The 13,013-nt window shown below is 48.3% G+C and overlaps 1 protein-coding gene across 1 annotated transcript in view; it reads left to right on the top strand.

The window, feature by feature from the left end:
* The window catches only part of CDH23 (cadherin related 23), a 419,225-nt gene that overhangs the window by 101,170 nt on the left and 305,042 nt on the right, over positions 1 to 13,013 (top strand). Inside the window, exons 4-6 of the mRNA XM_053586252.1 lie at positions 10,554 to 10,696; positions 11,425 to 11,472; positions 11,594 to 11,686. Of these exons, the coding sequence (XP_053442227.1) occupies positions 10,554 to 10,696; positions 11,425 to 11,472; positions 11,594 to 11,686 (284 nt within the window). The remainder of the gene's footprint in view (positions 1 to 10,553; positions 10,697 to 11,424; positions 11,473 to 11,593; positions 11,687 to 13,013) is intronic.

Raw genomic sequence — 13,013 nt, 5'->3', positions numbered from 1 at the left:
CCCTAATTTCTCCTTCGTAAAACAAGCGTGCCGGCCACATCAGGAACGTGGCACATGCACAGCTACCCACTCCCCCTACTGTGTCACTATTAGATCACCAGGTTCTTCCCTGCTGAACTCAGACACAGCCTTGCATGTCTCCATATGATCCCTAGAAACTGTGACCTACCTCGGGACTGACATAGGCATGATGGCCATGTGCATTCCAGCCCAAAGACCTCTGTGCTTTGGCTGTTGACATCAGCCTCCTCATGGTGTCAGTAGGCAAGAGGAAGCTCAGAGAGGTGTTTGAATGATTTGCCCAGAGTCACACAGCCAGTTGCTTTGGCAGAGCCAGGGCCGGCCACATCAGTTCTATGCCTGGCTGATTGTCTTGGTCTTAAGAGAGGGAATTCTATGAGATTGCCTTGCTCCCAAAGCTTCTCCTATATCCCAAGTTTCCAACACCCTGTCCTTGGACTCCCTGGAGTGCTTGTCCTAAGGGTCATAGCCTGTGGACCAGGCAAAAGATAGGGACACAGCTGTATACATGCCAAGTCTGCCACCAGCCCCAAGCCCATGGCATGCTTCTCCAGGGCACCAGTGAAAGGCCTGGAAAAGTGTGTGGCATACAGCACAGTGTAGGTCTCCCTCTGAACATCAGCTGCAAGAGGGAAGCACTCCTGTCTGCTGTGTTCGCTGTTGTGTCATCAGTGTCCAGAGTGCTGCCAAGGCAGCAGGAGCCCAGGCAGTGTTTGCCGAGTGAGTGAAAGGAGAACTATAGCAAGAGGCTTGGGGAGGATTCCCGGCTCTGTCACATGCCGGCTGTGTGACTTGAGGCAAGTAACTTGACCTGTCTGTGATGCACTGTGTCATAGGGGCTGAGAGCACATACATGCCTGTGACCAGGCCTGGCAGCCTTCTACAAGTGATGGCCCTTATTTGCTATGCTGTGTCAGAGGCAGAAGAGCTCCAGGTTTCCCAGATTCAGGGCCAGGTCTCTCAAATATTGGTAGGCAACATCTGATCTTTACTGTTATGTACATTAATTTAAAAGAAGGTATGTGTGAAATGAAAGGCAATCAATGTATCAAAGGGACACCTGTACTCTCATGTTGATCGCAGCCCTATTCACAGCAGCCAAGACATGGAATCAGCCTCGTGTCCTTCAAAGTGTGAATGGGTAAAGAAATGTGGTACGTACATATGATGGAATACTATTTGGTCAGAAAAAGGAAGGAGCGAGTTTGCCCAGGCACGTGTTTGCCCCTCTCTGACTCCTCGGAGACAATAGTTATCTTGCTGGCAGGTGATAAGTGGGTTATGGAAAGCCAGGCTGGTGGAGAGGAGCCCCTACAGTTCCTGCCCCAAGAGTTCTCACCTCCAGACAAGGGGCCAGGTCCACTGGAAGCCCCCAGGTTCCATGGGGGTTAGTTGCTATGAGGTGAGAAGAGGCCTGTGTTCAGTTTCCAGATCTGAAGCTTAAATAGAAGGCTCCGTGTGAAAAGCTTTGAGGGTGGTGGAGTCAGGCAGACTTAGGTTGGAATCCTGGTTTGGTTGCCCCCTGCCTGTGTGACCCTGGGTGGGTCACATTAACCCTCTGAGCCTCAGCTTTCTCACCTGTGTAGCAGGGATGCAACCCTCCATGTAGGGCCACTGTGAAAAGAAATGACAGGGTGAATGAATGAAAACCAGAGTGTGGTGCCTGGCAAATGCTAGATGAATCCTAGCATCCTTCCCTTAGTCAGCTTGTGCTATCTACTCTGAGTGGACAGAGTTTCGGGAGAGAGAAGTTGTGGAAATGGCCTGTGGGTTTTAGAGATGGAGACAATGCCCTTTATCCAGGTCAAGGGTTTTCTGATGGACATAAGGGGAGGGCAGGCTTGGAAGCCACCTGCCTCTCAGGAGAGAGAAGACCAAGTTTCCCCTCCCTGGCTTCCCCCAGGTGGGTATAGGCAGAGCCTAGGACAAAAAAACAAAAAACAAAACCCCAGCCCCTTCTGGCCATTGTGGTGGCTCACACCTATAATCCTAGCACTCTGGGAGGCCAAAGTGGATGAATTGCTTGAGCACAGGAGTTCAAGATCAGCCCAAGCAAAGTGATACCCCATCTCTACTAAAAATAGAAAAACTGGCTGGGCATTGTGGCGGTTTGTAGTCCCAGCTGCTACTCGGGAGACTGAGGCAAGAAGTTCCCTTGAGCCCGAGAGTTTGACGTTGTTGTGAGCTATGATATCATGTCACTCTACCCAGGGTGACAGAGTGAGACTCTGTCTCCAAAGAAATACCAAAACAAAAAACAGCTCCCCTGAGGTCAAAACAAGTTCAAGGCCCAGGGGGGATTAGAGAGAAGGTGTCTGACCTAAGGCAGGAGAGTAAGGCGGGGGAAACTAAGACAAATGAGCTTGTCCCCAGGCATCAGGGCACTTGAAGGACCTCTCTGGTCCCAGAGAAGAGACAAAGGAGATTGCAGGCACCAAGGCCAGCTCCGGCTGAGGTAGGGGGATGGGGAGGGAGGAGGCCCTGGCTCTGGCAGAGACCAAAGTCAGAGTAGGAAGAAAGGGTGGGATGGAGGTGGGGTAGTCAGTTCCCCAAGGCCATAGTGGGGGGTGATTGGAGTGGGGAGTTATTCTAAGAAAATCCTGGTCCTAACTCATGTTCTTGGAATTTGGGGTTGAGGCCTGTCATCTGTGTCTTCTTGGCTCCCCGACCACTGTGGCACACCCTCTCCCAGCTAGGGTCCCAGCTTCCCTTTCCCCAAAATGAGAAGGGACTTTGGTTCTTATTTCAGCCATAGCCGTCCCTGCTTCTGAACTAGCCCAGGCTAGATTCTGTCCCCCAGAACTCAGTGGATTGCTAGATTCTTGGCCCCTAGATGGGAAGGGAGAGTAGATCATGGTTGTGTGAAGTCCTTTTAGGTCACAGATTGCAAAAGATTTGCTCTTACATGCCTAATGGGATTGATGATAGTGGCTGTGTGCGATCCCATGTTGTGAAGGATTCTGTGGTTGAGTATACATTGAACAGAAAAGGGTGCCGTGAGTGATTAGTAAGGTTTGTGCAGATAGGAGATGTGACTGGCGAGTTCCCTGGCCTCTAGAAGAGCAGTACTTAATCACCAGGGGAGGGGATTAGGAGGAGGAGAAGCATGGCCCAGAACACAGCCTCTGCTTTGGGGGGTGACGTCCTCTGGCCTGCTGTGCAGAGCCACAATGAATCTGAGAACAGAGAAGAGAGACAGCTTGACTGAGAACAGAGAGGAGAGAGACCTTCACAGCAGGGGTGATATTTGGGGCATGTGTTTCAGATGGGCTGGGATTTGAGAGCCAGTGAGAGAGGGAAGGGCCTTCCAGGCTGTAGGAACAGCAGCAGAGCCATGGGAGTGTGTAAGGCCAAGGTGTGCTCGCAGGAGGACTCCAGTCCAGCAGGCTAAGCTCAGGGGTGCAGTGGAAAGTATAAGTAGCCAGGGAGGTTGAGGACGTGTTGGGAGGAGCATGGGACACCATGGCAGGGAATTCAGTTTTAATTCTGTGGGACCTGTGGGAGGTGCTTGAGCAGGGTATGGTACAATCAAAGGTGTGCTTTACAAGGGACACTGCTGCAAGGGGGAAGCACGTGTGTTTGCTTACCCTTACTCATTTCCAGCATGCTCTCTGTGTTTGAGAATAAACATAGCTTTCCTTCCCCTCTTATGCTCTCAGCCACTGCTGAGCTTCTGGCCCACTCCTCGTCTAGCAGGCAAAGAGCCACAGCTAGACACAGGGGTGGCATGACACCAATCCCAGCCTTGCCCTCCTGCAAATAACAACAATAATAGTAATAACAGTCATCTGAGCGATCAGCATGGGCCCAGCAGGGCCTCCAAGGAAGCTGTGATTGTCTGTCCCTTGCCTGGAAGAGAGACTGGCCTGCTGCTGAGGGGGCGAGGCCATGGTGTAGCACGTGTCACCAGCCCTGCTCTTCCCAGGGGCCTTAGCAGTCTACTGAGCAAATCCCATCTCCAATAGGGCTCCTGACCTCTGGGATGGGGTACACTACCTCAGGATGGGCTACTCAGCCCTCAGGAGAGGGTACACAGTCCCCAGGGTGGGGTACAAAGCCAGTTCCTGAGAGACTCACCCCTAGAGATTGCATGCCTATGATTCCACCTGTGTTCAAAGCCAAGTGCTATTAGTGTGGGCATTATTAAGTTTTGAATAGTCATGCTTTGCCCTGTCCATTAGTGTACATCGTTCAGAATCAACTTGCTATGCACTCTCTTCTTGTCAAAGTTCAGAGATCTTCATGACTTTGGGGAGCTGTCTTCTCCTAACCCCTCTACGCAGCTGGCAGGATTCATTTATCTACTTAATGACCATTTGTTGAGTGCCTCTGGGGTGTCAGCCCTGCTTCAGCTTAGGGATATAACAGGGAATGTGACAGGTGAGGCCTCGGCTGCCATGAAGCTTACACAGATGTTCTGGTGGCAGGTTAGTGATTGGGGTAGGTGGTCGGCAAGTAGAATGAATAAACAGATCTCTTCAAAGAGAAAAGACTGGAGACAATCCCTTGGGGTATGGGGACACTGGGTGACCAGGTGTCTTGTTAGCTAGACTCTGTCCATCTGATTGAGAATTTGAGGATGTCCTCCCCAAGAACTCTTGACCTGAAAGGGGAACACTGAGAAATCCAGCATGTGGTGACCTGGGACAGGAACATTTCCAGAAGAAGGCACAGTCAGGACAAAGGCACAGCCAGACAGGGGTGAGCCCAAGAAACCTGGGAGGTGCAGTGGAATGTGTTATCTTGGGCTAGATCTCTTGGGCTGTGGACATCATCTGATATAAGGGTCTTTTAAAAAAAATTTAAATCGTAGTAAAATATACATAACATAAAATTTACTGTCTTAGCCATTTTTAAGTGTATGGTTCAATAGTCTTAAGTGGATTCACACTGTTGTGTAACCAATCTATGGAACTCCTTTTATGTTGAAAACTGAAATTCTGTACCCATTAAACAACCATTTTCCATTCTGCCCTCCCCTGTCCCCTGGTAACCGCCCCTCTGCTTCCCGTCTCTGAATTTGACTACTCCAGGTAGCTGGTATAAATGGGATCAGATCGTATTCATCTTTATGTGACTAGCTTATTTCACTGAGCATAATGTCCTCAAGGTTTATCTATGTTGTAGCATGTGTCAAAATGTTCTTCCTTTTTGAGGCTAAATAACCACTGGATGTACGTACCACATTTTGCTTATTCCTTCATTCATGGATGGGCACCTGGGTTGTGACCTGGGTTGTACCTATTGTGACGAATGCTGCTGTGAACATACACTATGATTTACGTTCTTTAATGTCCTCCTTTCTACTATGAGGTTATGCTGGGCCCAGCCTGGGAAGGCTTGGTGTAGTGTGGAAGGGGGGAGCCTAAGCTGGATGAACCCTGAGGGCAGGGGGCCAAGTATGTAGAATCTTCCAGCTGCAATGATTGAGCCAGGAGCCCCAAGACCGAGCCTTTAAATCATCCTGGGATTGGAGGAGCTTTTCTCTGCATCTAAAATGTGAGCTATAAACCAGACTGACTTATAGGCAGTACTTACTGGTCCGGTTGTTTATAGCCAGCAGTTTTTTTCTCATTGGTTGATGCCTGTTCTGTGCCCATTGTTAAATATTTGAATATTACTCTGCTATAAACAAACTCCAACACTTCTAAATCTGGCTATACACAAGAGTCTCTTGCAGGGAGAGCAGGGGATGCTGTTTAAAAGTTTATATCCCGGGCTCCCCACCAGCCAACAGAGTCAGCAGGGCTGGGAATCTGTATCGTAAAAAGCTCTGCAGGTGGTTCTAATGCACGGTCTTAGAGGGTGTCTTATTTGGGTTTCCCCAGAAGAGACTCGGTGATACGGACATAAGTACAAGTGGTTTGTTAGGGGAGATTACAGGAAACCCAGGGTGGGGAGTGAGAATGTGAGACCAGGGGCTGGCCATTGGGCTGGTGTTTGAGAAAACAGTCTGTGCTGAGGGGTAGTGGGTAGGGGATCAATAGCATCAGCTCCCATCTCTGTCATAAAGGGGTACCCAAGCCTCTGTGGATCATTAAGTATCCTCCTTACCACTGAAAAGAATTCCAGGCCTCATCTATGGCTGGCGGGGATATAAAATGATGCAGCCACTGTGGAAAACAATTTGGTGTTGCCTCAATAAATTAAACTTAGAATTACTATACGACCTAGCAATTTGACTCTTCAGTATATGCCCCCAAACAGGTGTTCAAATAAAAACATGAGCATAAATGTTCATAGTGGCGTTATGCACAATGGCCAAAAGGTAGAAATAACCCAAATGTCCATCAGCTGATGGATGGTTCAGGGTGTCCCATCCACATGATGGAATATTATTCAGCAGTAGAAAGGAATGAAGGGCCGGTGTATGCTGTAATGTGGATGAACCCTGAGAACATTATGCTAAGTGAAAGAAATCAGATGTCACGGGCCACGTTTGTATAATATGATTCTGTCCAGGTGAGACGTCCAGACTAGGCAGATCCACAGGGACAGAAAGTGGATTAGTGGTTGCCCGAGCTGGGGTGGAGGGGAGGAATGGGGAGTGACTGCTTAATGGGTATGTGGTTTCCTTGGGGGTGATGAAAATGTTGTGGAGTTAGTGGTGATGATCACACAGCATTGGGAATGCCGCTAAATTGTACACTTTACATAGTCAAAGTGGTACTTTTTTGTGATGTGTATTTCACCACACACATACACCCAAGTCCAGTATTCTATAGCCTTGAGATACAAGGGACACTCAGGTGAGAAATAAACTTAGTGTGTGGCGTGTGTACCCCGGGGTCACTCAGCCAGGAGTAGTTCTCCTGAGTGGCTGCTACTGGGGGCGCTGGGCTGGAATTGAACCTCACAGATTGGCCTCATTCCCATAGGAATGGTGGTGCTGGAAGCTTCTCCCAGTGATAAGACAAGCCCTGCTTCCCACAGAAGCCAGAGCTGGGCCCAGCTTCTGCAGAGCAGCTGAACAGGGCGGGGTGGGGAGGGGGAGTATGTGCCCAGTTAGAAAATAGTGGGGCGTCTTGTCTTAAATACAATATTAAATCAGCACCTTTAATTAGTACACTTAGAAAAGGTCACTAGCAATTACCTGGGACACAAAGAAGGCATGAGCAGGCAAGAGCCCCTGAGGAAGCCAAAAAGGACCATTTTGAGCAGCACATAATTGAGGGGAAAATGGATAAGAGTCTAGGAAATTATAGGGTGGGTGACAGCAACTGATGGCTCCATCCCTGTCCTGTCCAGTGCCCGCTCCCCTTCTTGGGAGAACTCGAGCATCAGGGCTAAGAGAACCATTTGGGATACAGGTCCTGTTGTGCAGTCTTGGCTGGAGGGCCAATGTGGCCTTCCCGGAATCCATCCCCTTGGCCAGCTGGAAGCTTCACCCCACATCCCTCTCCTGTGCTAGGCCCTGAAGGAGGTTGTCAGGTAAGGTGTGCAGTCCAGAAGGCTGCAGACCACCACAGATTCATTGTACTATGGATAAGCAGGGCATTTGCAGGCCTCAGTTTCCCCATGTGCAGTTTACCCAAGGCATTAGGAAGTAGCTCTGTGTTTCCCAGACTTTGCCACTAAAGGTCCCCGAGGGCAATGGAAAGGAAATGTATATTCCTGGAAGTTGGGGTAGGAGGCTGGAGATTCTTTTACAACTTTAGGTTATATAATCTTTGATAAAGATCATAAAAATAAAATTAAAAATAAATTAAATGTGACATTCTACTCCCAGTATGTTCTGGTTTAGTATAAAACTATTGTCTATCATTGAGCTATACAGATAGTTTGGGATGATAATCTTGGTTTACCTATGGCTTTCACAGACCCCCTCCTACACCATCTAGAAAGAGGATTAACTGGGAAATCTGGGAGTTTGGAAGCTTGGGTTTGAGACCTGACTTTGTCTCTCGCCATCTTACTTCAGGCAGCTTGCTAAATGCCTTCAGCGTCTCTGGCTCTAAAATGGGAAGGTTGGGGTCTGAGGTTGTTCCAACTTTGTTCCATGATTTTACTCCTCCTCTTCCCATTGAATTGGATGCTACTATATCGTGCTCTGTTGTTCTGGTGCTTGACCTTGGAGAGGCTGCTTTGCCTCTCTGAGCCTCAACTTTCTAATCTATAAAATGGGTAGAATAATGATCTGCACTCAGAATTGCTAAGAGGATTAAAGAGAGAATCCAGGAGAACCCTTGAGATGCTAGAGCAGTGGTTCTCAACCTTCCTAATGCCACAATGTATTTTCATTGTTACGAAGGGGTTGCGACCCATAGGTTGAGAACCGCTGTGCTAGAGGGTAGCATCTCAAGAGCCTAATGAATGCCTACTATCTTCCTCTTCCAAGCTTTGGACTTGCAGTTAGCATCTGATAGGATCATGTCTATGGAAGTCCTGAGTCTTGAGTTTACATATCGAGTGTTGAGATGAGTGAGGTTTGGAAACAAACGTGGGCTGGAGGCTCCAAATACCTGGGATGTGGATTCCATCTCGGATGTTCGCTAACCGTGAAGCTGTGATATTACTTCATCACTCTTAGTTGCCTTATCTGTTACATGGAGAGAATAACAGTAAGGACTAACTGAGTACATGGAACTCAGTGCCTGGCTTATAATTAAGACTCAAAATGTTAGCTATCATTGTCATGTTACAACTGTTCTTTTAAAAGTTCACTTACCAAAGCTCATTAGCTTTCTTTTCTAGATAAAATGTCCAGAATTTGGAATTCTTTCTTTCAAACTTGGTCCTTAGAGCTATGTGATAAATGTGAGAGCCCGTATTGGGGGAAGAAGATGTCTGTTTCATTTTATAGGGTAAACTGAAACCTTGAAAGGAGTGATTTGCCCAAGGCCACAGTTCTGATCTAACTGCCCCTCTGAGAATCAGATGAAGACTATATATACACCCTTCAGATGGAATATAAAGGTCTTAGCAAAATAACTAAGAAAATGCTACAAAAGCTATGTTAACTAATGTGATGAAAATGTGTCAAACGATCTATGAACCAAGTGTATGGTGCCCCACAATCATACTAATGTACACAGCTATGGTTTAATAAAAATAAATAACTATAAAAAAAAAAAAGAAAATGACATGCTGGACATACATAACATTTAGGGTATAGTTTGTGGGAGTTTAAGGACCTTCTGAAGCTAAGGTGACCAACTATCTCATCTTGCCTGGGGCTTTCTGATTTTTAGCACATGGCCTGGGAAATTCCTCAATCTTAGGCAAACCAGGGCAGTTGGTCACCCTACCTGAAAACTACATAGGGAGCTGTGAACTCCAGGAGAAGGTGCTTCTTAGGCAGGGTGTAGGCCAAGCATCCTGATGCCCAAATGGCCTCTGCTCACAGCTTTGCTTCCTGGTGAGGGGTGACACCTACCTCTCAATCCCTTTTTGAGGATAGAAGCTAGAACTTGTCACCTGGTTCTACATAAGAGTTCTTTGAGGCTGAGCTACATCTTCTTAAGCATATCACAAGGCAAGCACCTAGTCACTCTTGAATGAATGCCAGAAGGTTTTGCAAAATATTCTGAGTTAGAAAAGGTGCTTCTATTCTCAAAAGACAGGAAACCAATACAACTGATTTAGGCCAAAGAAATGGTATCAGGGAAAAAGGGACAGTTATAAGGTCATATAGCTGAGAAATCCAGAAGATGGAACTAATATCAGGCACTGCTAGCTATAGACCCTCAAACCATCAGGAATCTGCCTTTCTGTGCACCATTTGGCTATTTTCCTCCTTTTGCCTCCTTCTAGGGCAGGCTCTTCCTGTGTGGTACCAAAGATGGCTGCTAGTAGTACCAATTAGCAGCCGCCATGGAAATAGAGCTCCTCTTTCCCAGTAGTTCCAGCAAAAGTCCCAGGGCTAGCCTTGATTGGCTACTTTGGGTCACATGCTCATTCCTAAACCAATCATCATGACCAGGGAGATAGAATGCTCTGATTGGCTAGAGCTGAGTTATGTTACGTTATGTTATGTTATGTTATGTTATGTTATGTTATGTTATGTTATGTTATGTTATGTTATGTTATGTTATGTTATGTTATGTTATGTTGTTATGTTATGTTATGTTATGTTATGTTATGTTATGTTATGTTATGTTGTTATGTTATGTTATGTTATGTTATGTTATGTTATGTTATGTTATGTTATGTTATGTTATGTTATATAACATAGGGCTTGAAATGTTGGGGATCTCCCCTCAGCTGAGCCCTTTGGAGAGAGGGGTCTTCAAATTAAAATTAGAAAAAAGGATCAGACATAAGTTGTAGCTGTTCCTTACATACCCAGAGCATGGTGAATGGTGGTTCCCTGCTACTGCCATCAGTAGGGCTGTGACAAGTGGCCTAGGATGGAAGAAGGAAGCCTGGGTCAAAGCCCAAAGGTGCACAGGAGTTCTTGGGATGATCAGTGACCTGCTGGAGGTTTGTGGAGTGGTTGCTCCCTGCTAGGAGTTCAGCCACCTAAGCAAAGTGCTAAGCAATGTACCTGACCTCTCATATTTGCCCTATGCTCTCTCCCTTCACTACATCAGGTTCCTCTGTGACCCAGTTGCTGGCCCGAGACATGGACAATGACCCCCTGGTGTTTGGTGTGTCTGGGGAGGAGGCTTCTCGTTTCTTTGCCGTGGAGCCTGACACTGGCGTGGTGTGGCTCCGGCAGCCACTGGACAGAGAAGTATGACTTGCCTGTACTCCTGCCCCAGTCCTTTCCTGGGGGTAGGAGCAGACCCTGGGGCAAGAGTGGCTCACCGTTTTTTAGAGGCCTTCCTCTGAGACCCCATTCTGACTCTGAGAAGCATCTTCTTGCCTCAAGGATAGTGTATCTCTTCAAGGGCCAATGCTGATGTCTGGCCTCAGGATTGGAATGGAATGCTGAGGGGGTGACTCAAAGCAAGGGGCAGCTTTGGATAGGCAAGGGGACAGTGACCCTGGGTTCATCCTTTGTATAATGGAGGCTAAATAGCTACCTTCACCTCCCAACCAAATGTTCCTTCAAAGAATACTTTCCAGAGAAGCAGAGATTGATGGCATAGTAGCCCATAGCAAATTAAGATGAGGGTTTGAACACAACCTCAACCCTTGCCCTCTCCTTGCATTTGAGAAAGGGCCAACAGAGGCGTCTAGCAACTTGCTCAATATCACACAGCAGCTCAGAGGCCGAGCTGAGGACAGATGCTTGACTTCTCTCTTCTATTGCTCTTTTAAGGCAAGAGGCCATATCCTATACCTGCTTCCCCAACCCAAAGGGCAATGCTAATTTCTAGGGAAGACTTTGGATATAGCTGGACCTTGGTATGCTCCTAGGGCAATACTAGAGCCCCCCAGCTCCTCTAAATACCTGGACCCAGGACCTGAGCATTCCTCTCTAATTCTGTCCTCTTCCCTCCCTCCTTTTTCTTTCAGACCAAGTCAGAGTTCACGGTGGAGTTCTCTGTCAGTGATCACCAGGGGGTGAGTGACCCCTGGGCCCCTGCTGCTCCGGGAGGCATGTCCCTGGGCCCAGCCCCCTGGGTGGAAAGAGGCCATAGGCCTCTTTAGTGGCAGCGCTAATTCCCCTCCCTTCTCTTTCCAGGTGATCACACGAAAAGTGAACATCCAGGTCGGAGATGTGAATGACAACGCACCCACATTTCACAATCAGCCCTACAGTGTCCGCATCCCTGAGGTAGGAGCTGCCAAGGTCACATTCCGGGGTGTGGGGGCTGCTGCTCTCTGGCCACAAGGGATGGCCTTGCTGAATGATGTACTGAGCTCCCCATCCCTGGAGTTATACAAGCAGAAGTAGGAGGACGACTTCTCTCAGAATCCATCTAGCACTGAGTATTGGGAAAGTGATGAATCAGAGGGTCCCAAACATGCCCCAGCAGGATTTTTCAGGGACTGGTGAGGAATCAGCTGGGGAAAGGGAAGTTCCAACTTTTCTTCCCCTGCCCACAACTCAGCCCCAGTGTCAACCCTGGGGAGGGGTGCTAACCTGGGGCCAGGCAGTGGGGCCTGCAGTGGTTAGGTGGGAGCCTCATGCCCGAGGCAGGGCCTGCTTTGGCTGAGCCCACAGCTCTAGCTGGCATCAGCTGTGAGACAAAAGTTGAGAAGGACAGATGTCACACCCTCTTTCCTTCCATTCACAATTGAGAACCTTGGGCAGGCCTTACCTCAGGTCTTCTTGCTTTGGCCAGATTCAGGTCCACCCAGGACACAGGGAGCATGTAGTTAAGGGCAGGGGCTGTGCTCAGCCCTGTACTCTCTCCCACTGTCTCCCTGGCCCAGTGTTCTCTGAGCATGTTTGCATGAGTGCATGCGTGTAAAATCAAGCCATTGCTGGTAATTGAGAAGTACAAATTATTGCATTACAAACGGTTCGTTAATAAGCTGGCTGCTGGTGCCCGATGGCACCAGGGTTCTTGTTGCTTGCTGGCCCTCACCCGGGTGGCTGATGGCAGTCTTGCAGGGCTGGCAGTTAATGATTCAAAGACCCTAATGGTGGTGGATAAAGAGCTTCTAACCAGGTGTCTTTCAAGGCTCGGGGCTGGGCAGCAGCAGTAAAGGGTTCGGATGGGAGCAGTGGGCAACAGAACTCTCTGGAAGAGCAAATTGGCCCCATGGCATTTGAGTTCTAACCTTTTATGTTATCAGCCATGGGTCAGAGGACAAAAAGAGTCTTTAAGGAATATACCATTCAATTCACATATCAGTTTCCACAGGGCAGAGTGACTTGCCTGAGGTCACAAGCTTTGACTTTGAACCTCCCAGCTTCCAGGGCAGGCTCAGACCCCCACAAAGGTGACAAGATCTGGCTCCTGCACCCCAGCCCTTGGCCCTCATTACTCAGCTGTTATGCCAGACAGAGAGAAGGACAAATGCTTGGGTGGGGATGCAAAGAGGCACTGTGCCCTTCTCCTGTCTGGGGTGGGACAGCAGGGGACAGCCCACAGTCCTAAGCATGGGGGCATGGTGCCCTGAGCTGTGACTGGGGTGCCAGGGGACTGCAGCTT

This window comes from Nycticebus coucang, chromosome 3 (genome assembly GCF_027406575.1).
Source record: "Nycticebus coucang isolate mNycCou1 chromosome 3, mNycCou1.pri, whole genome shotgun sequence".
In the NCBI taxonomy this organism is placed as follows: domain Eukaryota; kingdom Metazoa; phylum Chordata; class Mammalia; order Primates; family Lorisidae; genus Nycticebus; species Nycticebus coucang.
The sequence above is the reverse complement of the archived record's forward strand: the minus strand, read 5'-3'. Positions and strand labels throughout refer to the sequence as shown.